The 22871-nt window shown below is 42.0% G+C and overlaps 1 protein-coding gene across 1 annotated transcript in view; it reads left to right on the top strand.

The window, feature by feature from the left end:
• The window catches only part of DAPP1 (dual adaptor of phosphotyrosine and 3-phosphoinositides 1), a 53019-nt gene that overhangs the window by 9864 nt on the left and 20284 nt on the right, over positions 1-22871 (top strand). Inside the window, exons 2-3 of the mRNA XM_025921319.2 lie at positions 11512-11634; positions 15806-15939. Coding sequence (XP_025777104.1) covers positions 11512-11634; positions 15806-15939 — 257 coding nt within the window. The remainder of the gene's footprint in view (positions 1-11511; positions 11635-15805; positions 15940-22871) is intronic.

Raw genomic sequence — 22871 nt, 5'->3', positions numbered from 1 at the left:
TGTCTTGCAACCATTCCTCCACCTGTGTTGGCTGACCTGGGGATTGCACCGAAGGACCCGTGCTGGAATGATATGCACCCCCCGCCCCAGTCCACGGCACTGCCCCTCTGGTCTCTGCTGGTCCTTAACCTCCCTGATGAGTCATTTCACCTACAAGTCAGGCTCCATGGGTCTCTCTTGAACTGTCTGTGTCCTTCTCTCTTTGGTCTCCCGGACTCTGTCTCCTGAATACTCTGCTCCCATCTGTTTTGTGTTCCCTAAGCCACTGCCCTCTGTGCTTCTGCTATCTGGGTGAGCCCCTGTGCTTTTCTCTGGCTCTGAGTTTTGCCTATCTTCTCTCTCTCTGTGTCCACATCTCTTGCTTGTTGTGTCCCTGACTCTTTGCACCAGTCTGTGTCTCCAAATATCTGAGTCTCTGTCTCTGTCTCTGTGTTTCCATCTCTCAGAACTGCCTGCCTCACTCCTCAGACTCCTTCAAGAACAGGTTTGCCCTGATCTCCGACTCCCACAGAATTCTCTGCTTCCTTTCAACCCTGTTTTCCTTTAACTGAGCCTTGACTCCTACCAGAAAGAAAAACATCCTTGGGTCCCACCTTCAATTCCTTGTTTGACCAGAGAACCAGAGCCCTGCCTCTGTGATCACTCAGGTATGCCTCCTAATGCCTGGGGCAGCTGCCCTCACTTTTTCGCTCTTCCATTAGCATATGTAAATGTGGGCATGTAGAATGGCAATATGAAAAGCCACAGACAAACTGTTCCATGACAGAAACCTCTTCAGTGGAAGGACTGTGGTGAGTTTATTTTCGGCCTAACCTATGCATCACACTCATGCCTCTCTTAGGCCTCATTAGAGCATTCAAAAACTTTGCAGGGCCTGTTCGGTTCCCTCCACTTGGACAAAGTCTGTTGCCACGATCAATGGAAAAATCAGCTCGCATTTGTGAATATGGAACTTAATATATTTATATGGACAACACTGTCTTGTCCCCGATATTGTCACAGCCTGATTCTCATATAAATTGCAGCACTGAGAGCTCTTGAGCTAACAAGGCATTTCCCTAGCCTAAACCCATGATTTCTGATGGCACATGGGGCCAAGAGCTTTATTTTTCACAAAGTCACAGTATCTAGCACCAACCATATGCCCAACTGAATGTGAAGGAAATCAACAGCCAAGCGATCCTGTAGAACGACTCAGGTGCTAAGGACAGATGAACCCAAGTGAAGATTGCTTAGAGTAAGATTGCCCAACAGTGTCATCTTATATTCTATCCCTGTTGCATTCTGAAGGATTCCGAGGCCCAGTATCGCCTTAGCAAGGAAGAAAACAGATCAAGTAGCTATATTATCCATGGCCTTTAAAAAGGGGAGTGGCAACATAAACCACACATTTGCTGTCTTCTGTCTAGAGGGTGCAAAGGGTGTCCATGTCATTGAAAAGTGAGAATCATTTTGAAAAGGAAGAAAAAAGTGAAAATTCTCTAAAGAGTGTTTTTATCGGCTGTTCGACTCCAAGGACTATTAGCTGCTGTGACACAAACAGGAGTCTCTGTTCTTGCTTTAGGTTGAAATACATGTTTTCTTTGTAACTCTGATGGGATAGGTCTAGGTTCTGTGTCACTTCCCTTTGCCAGGAAGGGGAAAAATAAGTCATTAAATATATGAAGAATCTGTAGATGTGGGTTACTAAGAAATTTTCTCACCAAGAACCATATAATCTAAATGGTTGTGTGGCTCATGTTGTGACATGCAAGATCACTTTCTGTGTCCACGTGTCCTTCCAGTGTTATTTTGCATTACTCCCCAACATAAAACCTCTGTTCCAACTAGGCATTCTGTTTCCTATATACGCCATGCAAGTGTCAACCACAGTGCCTTTGCTTATGCCATTTCTCCAATTGAAATGACCTTTTTTCTCACTATTTAGTGAAACCTAAATTTATTCCTGAAGCTCCAATTCATGATCTTCCTCCTCCATGAAGCTTTCCTTGATATGCCAGCCCCTCGTGAGCTCGCCCCTCCTATACCATTTATTGGCCATATCTCTAAGATTGCAGCTATTTGGGAATTTTCTGACCAGGAGAGCAGCAAATCCTTCTCTTTTCCTCCCCATTGGTATTTTAAAGCCACTTAGGACTTTCTTTGCCCTCTTTGTACTCCTCTTTAGATGAGACACACTGTGAACTCAAACCATCGAAGTTACTGAAACAAAGATTTTGGGACCAAGAATCCTGAACCCTGTGCTTCTCAAACTCTAAACTGCATATCAATCATATGGAGCTCTTGATAAATACAGATTATAACTCAACAGTTGTAGGGGGCCTGACAACGTACATTTCTAGCAAGATTGCAGGGCACTGAGTAGCAAGGCTTCGCATTGTTTTTCAAACACCAGGCCCTACCCGTTAGTGTTCATAAAGTCAATTTAGTGGCTCACGATCAATGTTTGTTTTAAAATAAATGGAGAAGGGGCACCTGGATGGCAAAGTTGGTTAAGCATCGGACTCTTGATTCCGGCTCAGGTCATCTCACAGTTCATGAGATCGAGCCCCACGTCAGGCTCTGCACTGACCACGAGGGGCCTGCTTGGGATTGTCTCTCTGTTCCTCCCCCTCTTGTGTGCATGCTCTCTGTCTCTCTCTCTCTCCAAAAATAAATAAATAAACATTTAAAATATTTTTTAGAACTAGAGGAAAGAAAATAGTAAATAGTAAGTATCCTACAGAAGAATAGTATTGTTTCTTATAATACTTTGTTTTTTGTGTGTGTGTATGCTATAATGTGTGTGCGTGCATGCATGTGTCTGTTTAGAGAGAGAAAGAGAGAGAGAGATAAAAATGTATTTTATACTGTGGGCTGATTGAAAAAGTTTGAAAGCTTCTCCTCTAAAGGATAGAGCAAAGTGAAAATACCAACTCATATCAGCAAATTAAATTAAGGCAATAAAACCCAAAGGGATAAAAACTATGAAGTCTCCAATAATACTGAGGCAATTTCCCAGAAGGTTCTAGCACAAAGGGGCACCGCACTGGAATGGGAGAAGAAGCTGACTTGAGGAGCAGCCTTTTGGATCTAGCTCGTCTGCCCTTCTCTGTGGTTCAATTTACTTCCTGTAGTTCACTGAGAAGCAGCTATGAAAATTCTTTAGAGGGTGGGTATTTCCTAATTTGTTACTATATCATGGAAGGGATAATACCACTGTTTCCTTCAAAGTCAACTGTTGGTTTTGGTAACCTCATAAACCCAGTGCAAATATTCTTTTGAAGCTTGGGGAGTCTCTGGTCTGTTCCCTCCATTAGCCTGAGATATAATTAACAGCAATGTGTGGGCCTCGGGAGAAAAGGAGACTATAACATTACTTGAATGTATGTTACAAATAGTAGTTTCTTGCTCTTATTCACTTCTTCAGAAAAAAAATGAGACTAAAAGAATTTTTTTTTGAATTTTTTGTTTCAGGAAGATGAACCTTATTCCCAACTATGCCCACACTGAGCACAACACCTAGCATATTTATAACATGTTGTATAATTAGCAAATCTTGTGCCTTTCTCTCTCCTGCAAAAGTTACAGAATCATAAAAAAAAAAAAAAAAAAAAAAAAAAACTTTGTAAAAGAAGGCCATGTTCCAACATATGAAAATAAGAGGGTTTCCGTTCTGTGGCATTGTTATTAGTCACCTTGCCTGCTGGGAAAATTAAAGTTGCTGCTTGTGTGGGGTCACATAGCTAACAAGTTGGAAGCTGCAGCAGACAGACAAGCTAAGGAAATGACTGGAGACAAAGGCATGGTCTCCCCTCAACAAAATTCTCACTGATACTATCTATACGTTTGTCATCCAAGTTAGCTGCTTATTAGCATTTCTTTTCAGTTGGCATTTCCCAGTAGTAGAACGGTTTCTTACTGCACTTCATTCTAAAGCCATCACCTCTTAAGGCAGCAGGAGAGGAGGTGACAGAACACCAGAGGAAAATGACTTACTTGGGAGTTGTAATCAACAATAGGTTCAGCATGAATCAGCAGCATGATGCAATTGTCAAGAAACTAATGCAATCCCAGGTTGCCTTACTGTGTACCCAGCAGCTAGAATAAGGGAGATCCTTCGGGATCCTTCGGGATCCTTCGGGTCCACATGTTTTACACCTCAGATCTTAACTTGAAGATAGATTTTTATTTTTTTTTAATGTTTATTTTAAAGAGAGAGAGAGCTCACAGGCTGGAGAGAGGAGGAGAGAGAGAGGGAAACACAGAATCCAAAGCAGGCTCCAGACTCTGAGCTGTCAGCACAGAGCCCGACGCGAGGCTTGAACACACGAAGTGTGAGATAATGACCTGAGCCGAAGTCGGACGCTTAACCGACTAAGTCACCCAGATACCACACCTTGAGGATACATTTTTAAAATTTGGGAGGTATTCAAAGAAGTTAAGGTCCTTGAATGATAGAGGGACTGAAAGCCTGTCATAAAAAGAGAAGTTGAAGATCATGGAAAGAGAAAACAAGACAATCTAAATGCTTTTAACTGTTTATGTAAGTATCATGTATATAACTCCAAGAAGTAGCCCTGGGACTATCTGTGGAAAGCTAGACTGCAGGAAACAGCGATTCAACGTACACAAGTTTTCTGGCCATCAACCATGGCAGTGCGGAAAGAGCTTGCCTATAGAGTAGTGAGTTCCCTGTCATTAACAATATGCAACATAGGTTGGATAAGAGTCTTGTTAGGGTTTAGAACTTTATTTATACACTGCACAAAAGAGTTTTAAAAGAAAGAATTACAAACCAACCTGATGGTTGTGGTGGCGGATTATACGTGGCTTTTATTTACTAAGCTAAACATTCCTAATTGCTTAATGTTTTAGAGATTAAAAGCATAAGTGACTTTTATAATCACTAGAAATAAGTTTACTATGAAGCCAATGAGGCTTCAGCTTCAGGGCCCCTCCCTGGCAGTGATATAGTTAATAAATGTCATCAACTCAAAGAATATTTAAGATTAGTTCCTGTACATGAAAATGTAAAATGCCCTGGAATCTTAGAGCTCATATTCGAAAGAAATTTGATAGAGGTCCTGGAATTGGCCAACAATTACAAAAACTTCATTACCAATAAACCTGAAAATAATTTTTCAATGCTATCAATAGTTTTTAAGAATATTCTAGATGAAAGACTGAATTTTTGTTTTATTCTCTCTCTAGAAGATTATATTATCAAAAAATTATCATATGAAGAAATAATCAAAGACAATACAACCGAAAATATAGGGGATAAAAGTACAAAGCTATGTGATACAATTAAGGACAATAGGCTATTTTTCTTGGTTTTGTGATGTTTGTGATATTTGTCAGCTTTTTGAGTTTCTACTTTTTTTGTGATTTCTCATTCTAAATAATTACTTTTCTTTTTTTAAATTAAACAACACACTTTTTTTAATGTTTATTTCTGAGAGAGAGAGAGAGAAAGCACGTGTGTGTGTGTGCAAGTGAGAGAGCACACATGTGTGCATGTGCAAGTGAGAGAGCACACATGTGTGCGTGTGCAAGTGCCCCACTTGCAGACAGAGAGAGGGAGGCAGAGGATCCAAAGCAGGCTCTGCACTGTCAGCACAGAGCCCAATGTGGGGCTTGCACTCACGAAACTGTGAGATCACAACCTGAGCTGAAGTCGGGTGCTTACCTGACTGAGCCACCCGGGTGCCCCTGAATAATTACCTTTCTTATTTTTTTGTAATTTGGTATGAATTTTCTTAAACAGAATTCCATATTTTACAAACTTCAAGCTCCTTATGATCTGACTCTTCCCTCTAAGAATCAGAATAACAACAAAAAGAATTTTAAGCACAGTTCCAATTATAGGAACTTGGTTGGAACACAGTTCCATGCAGGTGGGACTCTATGTAATGAGCTGTCAGATGTGCCTATTAAGCCATAAGAATCTCTGTAGCTGTCAGCCAAGGACCTGTCAATATCCAGCGCGCTGCGTCACGCAGCCAACCTCCTGTCTTCATCTCACCACACCTGACTGCCTCTTGCTGGCACGCAACCTGAGTCCTTCACTCCACCAAGTGGTGCTCTGATGCTAGATACACCTGCCATTCTCTTGTTTCTAGGTCTGCACTGCTGTTCTTATTCCTTTCCCGTGCAACAGCTCCCTGAACGATTGACACTCCAAATCTCACCAGCCTTTAAATGGAGAAAAAGTTCCCTTCCCTCTGTCTCTCTCCCCACCCAAGTGCTAGGTCAGTTCCAGTGTTCAACTGAATAAATGAAAGAATAAAACAAGTTAGTAGCAGGGCTATCTCTGGAGGTTGCGTGAAGGAAGAAGTGAACTGTTTCTCACTGTTTCAAATGTTCATTTCCCAGTTGATACCTGAATCTATTTTGTTGTTATTGTTTTCATCAGAACAAGCCACATTAGGAAAATTTGATTGAGCTAAAGTCTCCCTTAACAGTACTCCTGGTGCCTTCCAGGATTTGAGTTTGGGGTGTAGTTTCTTCAGGCTTTTATTTTGTGCTTTTACATATCTTTCCACATGAACATATATGTGCTGTGTTGTTTGGGTGGAGGGGAGAGATTTTTTTCTAAATACGTGGTATCATACTGTGCTTTTAACCCCCACTAGTGGTTTTAACTTAATGACATGTTTTGGGATCTATCAGTCTTCATGCGTGTATGTCCACAAAATCCTCGGTGACTCTTAGTGAGGGTGCCCCTGGCTCCTGAGCAGGACAGTTTTCAGTTGTTTCAGGACTGCAGTATTCTTTTTTGGGAGTTAAGCATTCCGGGCACCCCCTTCACCCTCTTGACAAAGTACTAAAGCACCTGATTGCTTGCCTTCATCATTTGGCAATGAAATGCTCTCCACACCTTTTCTCTTCCGGTTAACTTTTTACGTCTTGTATTCTACGAGCCCTCTCAACTTTGTCATTTCGCCATTGGTAGATATTTAGCATGGTTCCAAATTTTTACTCTCACAAACAAGTCTGCAGTAAACACCTTTGTTCATACTTCCTTCTGCTTCTGTGTATTTCACGAGGCAGACGCTGGAACGGCCATCGCTGGCCACATGTCCATGTTTGGTTCACATGTGCTAGATTGCCCTCCACCGTATACCCTTACCAACAGTAGGCGATAATATCCATTGCCCTGGATTCTTCAAGACTTAATACTCTCTAATTCTTCAATTTTAACCAATCTGGCGAATAAAGAAAACATCACATTCTTGTCTTAGTTTGCATTTCTCTGACTAGTATTGAGACTATTTGAAATACCCATTTCCTCTTTTGTGAAAGACTTTCACTTTCTCTTCTGTATGTGTACATATTTTAATTTTTATTACATGTGCTTTATAATCCGAAAAAATAACACACACGTTAAAAAGTAACTTACGCGTCTACTCAGATATTGGCTCCTTCAAACAAAGGCCTTGATCTTTCTTCCTGCAACCATTCTCTTGAACGTAGTTTGCACAGTACTTGTCTTATCCTCTTGAATAATTAACGGAGACTAGACTGGGGCTCTCCCATTTGTGGTCCCTCTGACCTGCCTGGTGCAATGCCTTGTGCAATGCTCTGTGCAGATTTGAAGCTTAATAAAGATCTGAACGATAGAAGGTAGAGAAGGTTGACTATGAGAAAACTACCAACTCTACTCTATTTTCAACCTTTAGCTCTTCGTGGACATGGTCTTGAACAATCTTTACCAAAAGTGGACATATTCCTATAAAGGACGTGTAATGTTATTTGGCTCTTGAGTCACTTCCCTGGAAGATATGCTCATCGAAATTTCTCGGAAAGGAATACTTAGCTCAACTAAAAGAGGAAGGTCAGATATTTGTGGAAGAGCTTTTGGGGGAATGAGGATCCCATTGCTCAATGGACATCATGAAGTGATAGGAGGCTGCCTGGCAGTCCCTGTCTTGGATTAGCCCAGGTCCAGAACTCCTAAAACCCACCACATGGCAATATTGACTCAACCAAGCTGGCCACCCACAAATTAACACGTGCTGAGATGTGTCAGATTAGAGCATGGTGTGATCCTCCTTGCTTTATACTCAAGTATTCTTACGTGTTTATGATACATAGTAGTATTTAAAAGATTACCATTAAAAAGTTCTTAGTAAAAACTGCCTCCCAGCTGTAATTATCAGAAGAATTCTGTAAATGTTTTAAACATAGTCTTCAGATCTCACTGAAAATAACCCGAAGGAATGTCCAAATCTTTTATATTTTAGACTTTTGTTAATCCAGTTTTGTTACGTCAGATCCAAATAAGTGATCTATTGGTTCAAGCTGAATCCTACACTAAAGTGTTCATCCAGAAATTAATTATTGGCATAATGCATTTAAGAACATGTGACCTTGGGGCACCTGGGTGGCTCAGTCAGTTAAGCATCTGACTTTGGCTCAGGTAATGATCTCATGGTCCGTGAGTTCTAGCACAGCATCGGGCTCTGTGCTGACACCTCGGAGCCTGGAGTCTGCTTCGGATTCTGTGTCTCCCTCTCTCTCTCTGCTCCTCCCCTGCTCATGCTCTGTCTATCTGTCAAAAATAAACATTAAAGAAACAAAAACAAGAACATTAAAAGAATTAGAATTTTGGCTGTAGCCAAACCTGAAGTTTTTTATAGCTTCATTTTTAATTCCTCCAATTATTCTGTTTTTCACTGAGGTATAACTGGCATACAATATTGTATTAATTTCAGGTTCCAATTGTCCTTTGAAAGGATTTTGTAATGAGAAGATTTGAACTTGTCAGCAAATTAGCTCAATGAATGGGACTGCTTTACCCGTAATTAACTTAGTGGGTTTGCTTATAAAAAGTTTGTCCTAGGGCACCTGGGTGGCTCAGTCAGTTGAGAGTCCGACTTGCACGCAGGTCATGAACTTGCGGTTCGTGAGTTGGAGCCCCGTCTGGCTCTGTGCTGACAGCTCAGAGCCTGGAGCCTGCTTCTGACTGTGTGTCTCCCTCTCTCTCTGTTCCTCCCCTGATCGCACTCTGTCTATCTCTCTCTCAAAAATAAATAAAGAATAAAAAAGATATATTTTTTAATGTTTCTCCTTGCAATTGCTTTGAGCTAGTAGATACACTTCTAACATAGGACAGAGGCCTCTGTGCTCCCACAGAGGAAATATGCTAAAGAAACATACATTAGGAAATGCAGATTTAGAAAACAGATAGCTTGGAGACCTATGTAGAAGAAGCTTCCTTCTTGGTCTTACGTGTGCTTTTTATTATCAGGCTGAAGTGACATACGGTAGGGATGTCACAGTAGATGCCAGTGTGGTTCATGACAGCAGGCTCCCTCACCCTCAGAATAGGGCTCTCCCTTGAGGCTCCTGTACATTATACATACCTCTTCAGTAGCTCTTGGTTCACTGACGTAATCGGCGTCGTCTGCATAGTCGCCTGTGTCCCCTTCCTCTCCACTGCCCAGAGGTGTGGGTCCCTGGCGGCAGCCGCTTCCCCCCGTACCTAGCTCTCTGCTAGCCAAAATAAATTCAAAGTAATGAAAAATTATATTTGAGCAACAAGAAAATCGCACCGCAGAGGATGTATCGCAATCCATGGCTTTGTGAGTCTCCGGTTTCGTGTAACAACTAATGTGTGCTGAGTTCTGCTGTTTGCCAGGCCTGTTCTGACCATTTCATGTGTGTTAATGGGAGCAGCACTTATAATTGGCCCGTGAGTTATGGCTGTTATTAACCCTGTTTCAGAGGTGAGGAAACTGAGGCTCAGACTGGTTATGTAACTTGCCCAAGGTTGCACAGCTGGTAGGGGTTAACACCTGGGTAGGACTCAGGCAAACTGACTCTGGAGACCACAATCCGAATTCACCACACTGGACTGCCTCTACCAAGTCGTTAAAAAAATGTGAAAGAGCTGTCATTAGGAGAAAGGAGAAAGGTGCAGAACTGTGTGCCTAGCAAGCTCTTATTGTCATAGAATTAGGAGGTGGCGGAACATACTAGATGCCTTTAGATGCTCTGAGGAGGAAACACAGGAAAATGGTTGACACTGGTGTCCTCTGTGGGAGCGAACAGGGAGACTGGGGACTAAGGGTGAGAACAAGGCTTTATTTTTACTAACTCTTCTTTGGAACGGTTTGGAATTTTTTTTTTTTTTTTCTTCTACCATGGATATATGCTACCTTTCCTAAAACAAAATTTTTTTTCATCTCCTTGGGACTTCTCTAGCTCTTCAGATATTTGTCAGTTTGAAACAACATCTGATGGGGCTCATGCGTCATGTGTAAAACATCGGAATTCCTTGCTTTCAACTTCATTTCAGTCATTCCAGTGGACTCCAGTGTAATAATAGCCAGTGGTTTTCCACACTGTAGAAAGTAGTACCATACTTGCAAAAGAGAGTATGTGAGAGAGGGATCAAAGAAAGACAGAAATTTGGCCAAATCTTATTCTTTTTTTTTTTTTTTAAATATTTATTTTTGAGGGGCGCCTGGGTGGCGCAGTCGGTTAATCGTCCGACTTCAGCCAGGTCATGATCTCTCGGTCCGGGAGTTCGAGCCCCGCGTCAGGCTCTGGGCTGATGGCTCAGAGCCTGGAGCCTGTTTCCGATTCTGTGTCTCCCTCTCTCTCTGCCCCTCCCCCATTCATGCTCTGTCTCTCTCTGTCCCAAAAATAAATAAACGTTGAAAAAAAAAATTAAAAAAAAAATATTTATTTTTGAGAGAGAGCACACGAGGAGGGGAGGGACAGAGAGAGAGGGAGACACAGAATCTGAAGCAGGCTCCAGGCTCCGAGCTGTCAGCACAGAGCCCCACGCGGGTATCAGACCCACCAATCACCGTGAGATCAGGACCTGAGCTGAAGTCAGACCCTTAACAGACTGAGCCACCTACACGCCCATGGCCAAATCTTATTCTTATGGTTATTTTTGATTTGGACTTTGAAAAGGATTTGTTTACGCAGTGACAGTGTGTTTGTTTGCTAGGACCACCATGACAAAGTGCCACAAAATGAGCAGTTTAAACAACAGTAAAGTTCTGCAGGATAGAAGCCAGAAATCCAGGCGTCCATAGTATGGGTTCCTTCCAAGGGTTGTAAGGCAGGGACCTGTTCTGGCCTTTTCTTCTTGCCTTGCCATTCACATGGCACTGTCCCTGTGTGCACGTCCGTCTCCAAATATGCCCCTTTTATAAGAGGACACCGGTCATATTAGATTAGGGCCCACCCTACATGACCTCATTATAACTTGCTAAAGACGAGATGCTAGCTCCAAGTATGGTCACATTCTGAAGTCCCGGGAATTAGGACTTCAACATATGAATCTTCAGGACCCCATTCGACCCATAACACTGCCATGATCCACTTCTCTCTACTCTCCCCTCAGCCTGGCCCAAAGAGTTCCTTGTCCTGACGTTTGGGCTGAGACTTTGGTCTTTGGGCTACCTACGGTGGAGAATATTGTTGACGTCATCCTTGAGGGGAAAACCCAATGAAGGAAAAGTCACCTGTGGTTTGTCCTGAGTGCAAGTGTGGTTCTCTCCTTCCTAGGTGGTACCATGGTAACCTCACACGCCATGCGGCCGAGGCCCTTCTCCTCTCCAATGGATGCGACGGAAGCTACCTTCTGAGGGACAGCAACGAAAGGACCGGGCTGTACTCTCTCTCTGTGAGGTAGGATGTCTAAGAACTATGAGTTCAATCTCGCCCCATCTCTTCCTTACATGGGCATTGCTTTATCATCACACTCAAATTGCCAGATAGCAAAATTCTCATGTCACCAGATAAAATTCTCTCAATTCCTGTTAGACCTGCAGGTCTAAGGATTCCAAGCTCTGAATGGTAGACTGTAAAAAAAAACATTCTTCCTCCTTCCCTTGGCAGGGAAGAAGAAAATGTTAGAGCCGAAGGATACTTTACGAATCGTTTAATGTCTTGCTTGACTGATGGAAAAACTGAAACCTGAAATGGTAAAGTGTCTTTTCACCCAATAAATCAGCAATAGAAACAGCACCGGAATCCAAATCCCTAAAACCTGGCCCAGCGCCCTGTTAATATTCATTGCTTCCTCTGGAAAATCAGAATGATTTGTGGCTGTGCAACTTTCATCACAAACTCAAGCAGGCAGTGAGGCAAATTTTAAGTTTTTTCTGTAAATGGACTGACCTTTCTCAAGGCTCCACTTCCCCTGAATGTTAGTAAAACTAATCTAGTCCTTACCAACACAAACCGGTGATGGCCCAGTCCTTCTCTGGTCTTTCTCCTCCCCTGCTTCCTCCTGGTTGGCCTCCGTATCAGGGAAGATGGCCTCGCCAGGTGATAATCAGGACAGCGTCTGTTCCCTTGGCGTCTGAGGGCCTGTAGCAAGTCATTCTGGGTTTGCAGGGAGTTGGCCTCGGCTTACACTGGGAATGGGAGGAGTCCATGAAGTTGCTCTCGGCCACCCACTCATTAACCTCAAACTGTGACTGTTTTATTACTGTTCTGATGGCGCCTCCATATACCCCTGAAAATAGTCCCCTCTTCGTTCGTCTTTCGCGCTGATCTGGCATAAGGAGGTTTTCTCTATTCTTTTCTGCTCCACGTGGTCTAGGCCTCCTTGTCACTAACTCAGGAGCAACACTTAGACTCTTTTCTCTCTGAATCCTCTTTTTCATCTAGTTTAGCAGTAGTTTCTTTTGTTTTGTTTGTTTAATTTTTTTTAATGTTCATTTATTTTGAGAGAGAGCACATGAGCGGGAGAGGGGCAGAGAGAGAGGGAGACACAGAATCCAAAGCAGGCTCCAGGCTCTGAGCTGTCAGCACAGAGCCCGACGCAGGGCTCGAACTCACAAACCATGAGATCATGACCTGAACTGAAGTCAGAGGCTTAACTGACTGAGACAGCCAAGTGCCCCTGTTTTGTTTTTTAAAGTCTCCTCTACTTCTGAGAGGGGGAAAAACTGGCTATAAAAGTATTTCCCTAAATAATTGATGGCAGGCTTCCATGAGCTCAAAAGAGAAGAATCACCATATTTTTTTATCTTCTCTTTGGGCTTCTGGACCTACGTATTTTCAAATTTTTTTTTTTTCAACGTTTTTATTTATTTTTGGGACAGAGAGAGACAGAGCATGAATGGGGGAGGGGCAGAGAGAGAGGGAGACACAGAATCGGAAACAGGCTCCAGGCTCCGAGCCATCAGCCCAGAGCCTGACGCGGGGCTCGAACTCACGGACCGCGAGATCGTGACCTGGCTGAAGTCGGACGCTTAACCGACTGCGCCACCCAGGCGCCGCTGGACCTATGTATTTTCTACGCCACATAACAAATTACCTAAAATGTAGTGGCGTTAAACAACATAAACTGATTATCTCACAGTTTCTGTATGTCAGAAGTCCCAGTGAGTTCTCTGGATTCTCTGCTTGGGCTCCGACCATGCCAAAATTAAAGTGCTGGCTGAGGCTGTGGTTCATCTGGGCCTTCACATGCTCTTCCTTCAGTCTCTTCTTTCTTCTTCAGCCCTTTTCACTCATGTCCTTGTTGCTATAGGACTGAGCTCCCCACTTTCCATCTAGCTATTGGCCAGGGATCGCTGTCAGCTTCTGGAATCCACCCACCATTTCCTGCCAAGGGGCCCCCACAGGCAGTTCATAGCATGGATGTTTGCTTTCTTCTAGACCATCTAGAGCGAGTCCCCCTCTCCTGTGACCAGCCAAGGAAACCCTTTTGCTTTTACCAAGACTTTCATGTGATTAGGTCAGGCCCACCCAGAGAATGTCCCTATTTTAAGGTCAGCTAATTTGGAGCCTCTATTACCTGCAAAATCCCTTCAGAGTAGCATCTATATTATCATTTATTGAATAAATGGTGGAAAGTGTATGTAGTCCAGGGGCTGAGAATCTTGGGGTCCTGTTGGAACACTTCCATCCAGGGCATGTCTATAAGCCTATTTTAAGGGGAGTGGAAGAAATAGGTGGGAGGGTGAGGAGGTAAGTAAGAGGGTCACAGATTTTTAAAAACCACCTTTATTAACAGTTTTCATGTTACTCTGCTCTATTTTGCTTTAAATTTTTTCTAAATAACATTTTGGAAAAATTATTAATCAGACATGAATTTGTGCATGGGTGGAAGCAGGAATGTTACTTTCTCTGATCGACAGCAAAGGTGAAAAATTTATCAAGGGGTCAGGCTGCAAATCCTTTAATGCAGAGATCTTCCCCCGATCTCAAACAAACATGTGGAATTATTAGATCAAAGAATGCTAACTTGTCATCAATATATTTCTCATCGGAATGGTTAGATCAGAAACTTCTTCCAATTAGGTGACACATATATATCACATCTATATAAAAATGTAAAAAAAAAAATAACCACGGGGGGCACCTGGGTGACTCAGTCAGTTGAGTGTTGGACTCTTGGCCTCCGCTCAGGTCATGATCTCACAGTTCATGAGCTCAAGCCCCACGTTGGGCTCTGTGCGGACAGCACAGAACCTGCTTGGGATTCTCTCTCTCCCCCCCACTCTGCCCCTCCTTGCTCTCTCCCTCTGTGTCTCAAAATAAATAAATAATCTTTTTAAAAAATCACCAACAGAGGTGACAGGAACCACAAACCAGCTCAAAAGAATGCCTTTTTTACTCATTCATTTGTTCACTCCATCAATAATAAATATCTAAGAGCATCCACTCTATGCCAAACTCTTTGATAAGTGTTGTGGAAGGTTCAGGCTTTGCCCTCAGGAAGTGCAGCTCACAGGACAGTAGGACACTATACAAGTAGCTCACGACAAGGAAGAGTGCAGTGAATGACGGGAAAGGAGCCAGATGAGTGTGTGGACTGTCGAGGGGAGAAAAGCAAGTAACTCATGTTGTGAGTATCATGGCGTACTTGACCCAGCAGGTGTCTTTGGGCTGACACTTGTTCAGAAACAAAGGGGGCGATGTTGCTGGTGAAGGGGGCTGCAAGAGCTCAGGGACAATAGCGGAAACTGTGAGGAGAATTGTAGGTCCGGTTGGATCGGAGAAGCAGTCCTCAGGGTGTGGTCCCCAGACTGGCGGCATCCCCAGAGAACATGTTAGGGATGCAAATTCTTGGGCCCCACACCCTGGACCTGCCAAGTCAGGAATTCAGGGGGCAAGGCCCAGAAATCTGGGTTTTAACGAGCCCTCCAGGTGATTCCAATTTCTGATGCGTGCTAACGTTGGAGCAGGACTTACACAGAGAGGAGAGGAATAGCGGGAGTCAAATACTTATCTATTTAGGGGCACCTGGATAGCTCAAAGCACCCGACTCTTGATTTCTGCTCAGGTCAATCTCACAGTTTCTTGAGTTCGAGCTCCGCATCTGGCTCTGCACTGACAGTGTGGAGTCTGCTTGAGCTTCTCTCTCTCTACACCTCCCCTGGTCATGTGATCTTTGTCTCTCTGTCTCTCTCTAAGAGTAAATAAATACACTTAAAAAATTATTTTAATACTAGTGTTTTCAATAATTGTGTTGTAATTCTCAGTTTTTAGAAGGGTTTCATGATGATGCTCATGCCTAATGTTATATTTCCCTTCAAAACAAGATAATTCATTTCTTTTTTTTTTTTTTTTTTTTTAATTTTTTTTTTTTTCAACGTTTATTTATTTTTGGGACAGAGAGAGACAGAGCATGAACAGGGGAGGGGCAGAGAGAGAGGGAGACACAGAATCGGAAACAGGCTCCAGGCTCCGAGCCATCAGCCCAGAGCCCGACGCGGGACTCGAACTCACGGACCGCGAGATCGTGACCTGGCTGAAGTCGGACGCTTAACCGACTGCGCCACCCAGGCGCCCCGATAATTCATTTCTTAAATAACCTAAAGCATTTCTTTTTCCCTTTCAGAGCCAAAGACTCTGTCAAACACTTTCATGTTGAATATACTGGATATTCATTTAAATTTGGCTTTAATGAATTCTCATGTCTGAAGGATTTTGTCAAGCATTTTGCAAATCAGCCTTTGATTGGAAGTGAGACAGGTAAGCCACGAACAGATAGATACTTGACCTATGAGACATTGTTTCAGGATGGAGGAAGGGAAAGGAGGATTTCATTAAATAGTTGTCACTTCTGTTGGGTTATGTACATACGATATGCGATTAGATATGGTTAGAAACAATTTTTTCCAATTGCTGTGCCATATGCTACATTAATAAATTTAATCTATATCTGTATCTATATATCTGTATTACCTTTACGAGAAAACAATGTGCTTTGAACAAAGTAGACAGTTTTTTTAGAATGTGATGTAATAATGGATTGATTTAAAGTACACAACTTAAAAAAAATAGTCTATTCATTTTACAATAATATATATAGTAAACAAAGAAAAAAGAAAGGCTAGAACAACTTTCTGATTCCTCATAATTTTAGACATGGACAGTTTACATATTGGGACCACCCATAAAAGATAATGTTGAGCATTTTTTAAAACAGAATTCATACTTAAATGTTCACAAATATCACGGAATGTTAAAAATATTGACTGGAAATTGCTCTTTTGAACAATGCCTTTATTACATCATAAAATTCTGTTTCTCTTGGTTTTTGTAAGTCTTTACACTGGACTTAAATATGGATGGAAAATTTTGAATTTCCCTGTTTGAATGGCTAAAGTCCAACTAGAATATTCAAGTTAAAAAACAAAAGACACACTACCCGGGTATCTGAATTATCTAACTTGTTTTTCTGTACCAATTAAAGTAAGCAAAAGATCACCCCTATATCTGTGATACAGAATCACAATTTTATGTGGCCTAAACGATGGTAATTCTTGGGTAATCAAAAGTTGGGTGATTCCAGAATGTGTAGCAGAAGAGGAACTCAAGACTTAACAGTACAGCTATCTTACCATGAATGTGTTTATACTTGCTTTCTTGGTAAACATGGCCAGTGGACTTTTTGTTAACTTCAGTGTGGTTGTAGAGATGCTTCGCCAGTCTTTCCTCCTCTGCTGTTTCTGTGGCCTGGATAGACCCTGATATGAATCACACGGTATCAAGTGTAGATGAAAAGCACAGTGGAAACCACAGAGTAGTTGCCTTACTTTATACTGACCGCATAAGACCTATACTAGAATATTCCAAACTGAAAAACTGAAGCTATAATCTTTTTTTCTGGTGGAAATTCTTCCAATCGGCCCTGAAAACTACTTTACCAGCAGTAGTTCACATAAACAAATGACAAGTGGGCATGCATTATTTATTTCCATTGCTGCTTTGGCTATGGCAAGCATTTTAGTTTCTCAAATCCCTTCACTTCAAACTTACCTCCTACTTGTTTCCTACTCTATGCTTGACTTTATTCACTTCTTGATCACGAGAAATTGAGATTTTGAAACTAAAAACTTTGTTTTGCTACCCCTATTTGTGTCCTTCTTTATGTCCCCCAGGTCCTGATATAGTGCATGACACTTTGGGTGATGGATGGATGGGTGGATGGATGATGATTATGAGTGGGAACTCTTTGTCACTTCAAAGCCATGATAAGTGTTATCTTCCAGGCTTTTTTCTTCCTCCAAGCAACGTCAGCTTCCTTCTTTTGAACTCTCCTCCTAGACTCTATATTTAACCCATTTGATCATTCTCTGTGCTCCTTCCTGGACTTTATCCAAGTTACAGAACAGGTATAAATTCTGTCTACCAAAAGGTTTCAAAAACCTTTAAGGTCAAAGTGAATGCAGTGGTTTCTGGGTGAAACTTTCTGGCACAGGTCCAATCTCCAGGCAAGAGGATCACCTAAGTCTTCTTCAAAGTAAAGGCTCCTTGACATTGAATTTAAGAAATGTTAAATTTCCCTGCAAATACAGTAATCTAACTAAAGAAGTTTTACTATTAATCCTTTGGGAGAGTGAAGATTTGTAATCCTGATTCCTAAGGTAGTTTTATCCAAAGCTAAAGTTTGTTGTATCGTTATCATTTCTATAATCATTTTTTACAATAAAATTCAGGAAACTAAGATTTTTATCCTCTCTGCTGCATCTTCTCTGTGCCATTCATTGTCCAACAGGAAATTTGCTATTATTTGAATCCCTTGCTACAGGCTCTTGATGCTTATGGATATATACTTGGCTTCCTAGCTTCCAGGCCTTGAGTTAGATATCACCAACTCTGAAATATTCCTCTTATCTGTCCCAGCCAGATGAAGCAAAGCCACCGAAGCTGGGAACAAGGGGAAAAACCCATGACAAACAAGTGTTCCAATGTTGCCCCTCTGGGAGTAATAGGCCTCAGGAAACAAGATAATGTGCTGAAGTCATGATGACTCTTAAACCCAGCAGATTTTCAGAAGCCACAATCAGCACTATGACCTGTGAACAACAGTGAATGGAAACCAGGATGCCACCTTCTAAAAATAGGCCCCTTCTTGTTCATTTGAGTATTGGCTCTTGGTGTTGAGCAGCAGTGATCAGGAGGCCTCCAGTCTGATGATTTCTTGGTCTGCATCAGAGAAGTACAAACTCTTAAAGTTTTCATGCAATTAAAGGTTACCAGGGGAAGCATTTGTCTGCACAATGGATGAGGCCAGCCAGGGTTCTTACCTCCAGATCCTAGAATGGAAAGGACTAGAACGGGGGATTTCAGGCCACTCCTTTTAGCCCAGACCCCCGTCAGGCCAGCAGCACCTTGCAGTGCCTAGAGAGTGAGTTTATTTAAAAGAGACTTTCCCACACTTACCCACTGACAGGGACGGCACTGCATCTGAGGGCAATGGGCAGGACCTCCAAATAACCAATAGCTTTACCCGACTTCGCCTTGCAGTTGAATATAGTGTAGAGGGAAACCCAGAACACTCGGTTCTGGATTCTAAGAAAATATTTGTATTTGGGATACGTAAAAGTGTTAACCTAAGGGGAAGAATACTATTTTAAGATCTCTTCTTTCCTATTTTATTCCTTTTCTCTACTCCTCAACTTCTCAGGATTTCTGTTTCCTTAATCTGAAGAATGAAGATTTCCTAAGCAAGAGCTGAAAGCCTCTTGACAACCTGAATATTCTACGGTTATAATTTCCTTATCCCTTGCTATAATCTGCATTTAACCTTTCCAATCTCCATGAAAGTTTCTGTTCACTCTAATTTCTCCTTATTAACAGCCATCAGCAGAATATCGTTAGATATTTCCGATTGCCAAATCCCAGTCATTTCCCAAGTAAATATCATGGTGACATTCAACATGCTCTCTTCCTTTACTTTCCTCAGTGGCTCTTTTGTCTTCTAACATTTTGTTTAATTCACTTTTTAAAGAATTTTTGTTTAATGTTCATTTATTTTTGAGAGGGAGAGAGAGACAGAGTGCGAGTGGGGGAGGGGCAGAGAGAGAAGGAGACACAGAATCCCAAGCAGGCTCCAGACTCTGAGCTGGTGGCACAGAGCCTGATGTAGGGCTCTAACTCGTGAACCTCAAGATCATGACCTGAGCCTGACCTAAGTCGGAGGCTTAACCGACTCAGCCACCCAGGACCCCTGTATAATTCACTTTTTTTAAAAAATCTTTGCAAAAAATTAAAAAAAAAAACACCTCTTTGCATTAGTATGTAAACCCTTTAAGAAGAGGGATATTTGTCATTTTTGTACCCTGATCATATGTCCCAGTAGGTACAAGAATGAATGGTAATAATTTTCACAACATTTCATAATTTCATGTTGGTTTCCCTTTATCTCATTACCAAAGCCTGCATTGCAGCTTGAATGACAACACATCAACCAGTGAACTTCTGACAATTAGTTTTTACTTCCAAAGTTTTGTTTTAATGTTTATTTATTTATTTTTGAGGGAGAGCATGAATGCATGCATGAGCCAGGGAGGGACAGAGAGAATTCCTAGCAGGCTCCAAAAGGGCTGTCAGTCCAGAGCTCGATCAGCTGGGGCTCGATCTCAGGAACCATAAATCATGACCTGAGCCATCCAGGCGCTTCTTACTTCCAAAGTTTATGCAAAGCATCATTTAAAATGATGCTTTGTGTTGTATGTATGCTCAGTAATGCTTAAATTCAGAATTTGCCTTTTTTTTTGGTACATTTATTTTTGAGAGACAGAGAGAGTACAGAACGCAAGTGGGGGAGGGGCACAGAGAGACTGAAACACAGAATCCAAAGTGGGCTCCAGGCTTCGAGCTGTCAGCACAGATCCAAACACAGGGCTCATACTCACAAACCATGAGATCATGACCTGAGCCGAAGTCGGACGCTTAACCAACTGAGCCACTCAGGCGCCCCAGAATTTGACTTTCATTCGTTATGATAAGCTGCAATATAAAACTTTTCTTCCTACTTGTACGTGGCTTCTAAATTCAACTCAAATAGACTTGGAAATTTGAGCCTTTTTTATTAGCATGGATACATTTGGGCCATTATTAATTTTTACTGTACCCTCTTATAATCAGCTAGGTTTCATACACATATATTCTTTGAACATAGAGAGCATTTATCTTTATCCTTAAATGTCTTAATATTATTAGAACAAAAATTACCTTTCCTATTACCTTGTGTTTCTATTAGAATACTTCTGTATATGAAATTGCCATATACAATTTGTTATAGGAATTACTGTGTTGTGACTTTAAGCACCCACCCAGCATGAAAAAGGATGACACGAATCAAGTGTTATGTTTGTACTTACCCTTTATAATAATCCGTTCTCGGTTTTGAAGATCCCATCTGGTTCTTTCTTAAATGTCAGATTTCCACTTCTCTTTTTGTTTTGATGTGGGGATTCCCAACCTCTTGATAACTGCTGTCATTATTATTAATTTATTTTGTAACACCAGCCTTTTTACCCAGGTGGCATTTTAAAATAATTATGTTAAAATTCAGTGTAGTTTGAGAATTGTGTGCCATTTCTGAAAATAATCGATGACAACTCAGAATTCTGCCAAACCACAGCCAAGCATCACTCCTTTAGTTTCTGCTTGCCAAAGAAGCAAGTTTTCTCAGTTTGTCATAAGGTGTGTTTGCAAAAGGAAGAGGCAGGCAGGGAAGGGAATACGGAAGCAACACGTATGGAGTACTCACTGAGTTCTGAACGGGCCGTTGGATGTTTTCGCAGATACCAAGTTATTGAATCTCCTGAACCATCCACGGTAATGTGACAGTGGTCCCATTTTTAGATGAGGAATTGAAAACTTAGACATGTGAAGTTATTTGGCCAGTGTGGCACAGCCAGAAAACATCAGAGCTGAAAGTGAAATCCAAGCCAACCTGGTTCTAAACCACAGGGGCTTTCCATTCACCTCACTCTGTCCTGACGCTGGTCTACCAGTGACACAGCAGCACGACATTGCCACAGCACAGTGTGACCTTGAGTGGGTTTGGACAGGAAGATCTTTGCCACAACGACACAGTAGGATGTTTGTAGGACAGGGCAGAGCTATCCCCTAGTCTCTTCTTTAAGGTCTGTAACAATATTTTCGGTATGTGATGTAAAGGCATTGTTCTAAAGAATGTGAATCAATCTGAACTTCTGTCTTCGTGTTTACCGCTGTTCCTATGCTATTTACATGAATTGCCACTTGGGAAATTATCTTGGAGGACATCTTAAAACATGAAAGGCTGACTAAAAAACATACATAGGCCCATCGCAGTTATGTCTCTCCGGAAGAGATATAAGACAGCCTATGTAAATATGATACAGTAAAAGAAAATGTAAAGTTTGGGGTGCCTGGGTGGCTCGGTTGGTTGAGCATCCAACTTCGGCTCAGGTCATGACCTCACAGTTTGTGAGTTCAAGCCCCGCATCCGGCTCTCTGCTGTCAGAGTGGAGCCCGCTCGGATCCTGTCTCCCCACCCCTCTGCCCCTTCTCCCTTGTGCTCTCTCCCAAAAATAATAAACATCAAAAAAAAAAAAAGTGACATTATAAAAAAGTAAATAAAACGTAAAGGTTAAATGAGAATGTGGAAGAAAAAGAAAATGAGACACAAAGACGCAATGATGTCAGAAGTAAAGTACTTTAAACGGGCAGTGTGCTTGGCAGGAAACAGGACACACCCTTGGTTACTAAGTGTCCTAGTATCTCTTGCCCCTGCATTAGGCTTGTGTGTGTAACTAGATTTACAGGATATTAGAATGGGAAGGGATCCCACAGACCGTTTCATTTTTCCTTTACAAATGGAGAAACCAAGGCCTGATGAGAAACGTTGAGGCAAAAACTCTCATCTCCTTTCCTCAGGCTACCTCCTCAAGGATCTGCTTGTTCGAATTTTGATTTCCATGTACACCCTTGCGCCGACAATAAAGTGCATTTCACAGGCCGTAGAGAGTTTCCATTACTCCATAATGAGTAAATAGGTGAACTCCTAGTTCAGCTCCAGCCTCTGCCATTCATTCACCAGCTGTATGTCCTTGGGAAAATGATGTAACCTCCCTGAGATTCAGTTTCATCATCTTACAGATCAGAGCTGGTGACCTAACAGTTCATACCTTAATAGTTCCTGACTTGCTATTGAGGATTGAATGAGATTGGGTATGAAAGGCTATAAAAATCATTTTTAGCTTGGCATAAATAATCACTATTACTGTTTTTTAACAAAGCACCGTTATGGTAATCCCATCATATTGTCCTCAAGAGCTGCATATTCTTTGGTATACCATGAAGAGTTAGTTGGGGGCAATTAATTACATTTGTATTTATCAAGTGTTTATGTCATCTTCAAATTTTAAGCCAGCTCCGCAGAGGATTCAGGTAAAGGATCAGATAAAGTGACGGCTCCGCAAAGAGTGACCTGACTTGACTTGGACATTTTAACAGAATCTTCTGACCTGGCCAGCTGATCTACTTCTCCTCCCTCTGTGTAGTTCTCCCTGTGAGACTGGAAAGGGGCTATTAAAGCCCCTGTGTATGTAAGCGAACGTAGTTTGACCAGCATCATCTTAATGATGGGTTAAAGTTCATTTGCAGGGTAGGTTGCAAAGAAG

The sequence above is a fragment of the Puma concolor genome, chromosome B1 (genome assembly GCF_028749965.1).
Source record: "Puma concolor isolate L17-30 chromosome B1, mPumCon1.1.hap2, whole genome shotgun sequence".
NCBI lineage: Eukaryota > Metazoa > Chordata > Mammalia > Carnivora > Felidae > Puma > Puma concolor.
This window is presented reverse-complemented; position numbering and strand designations above follow the sequence as displayed.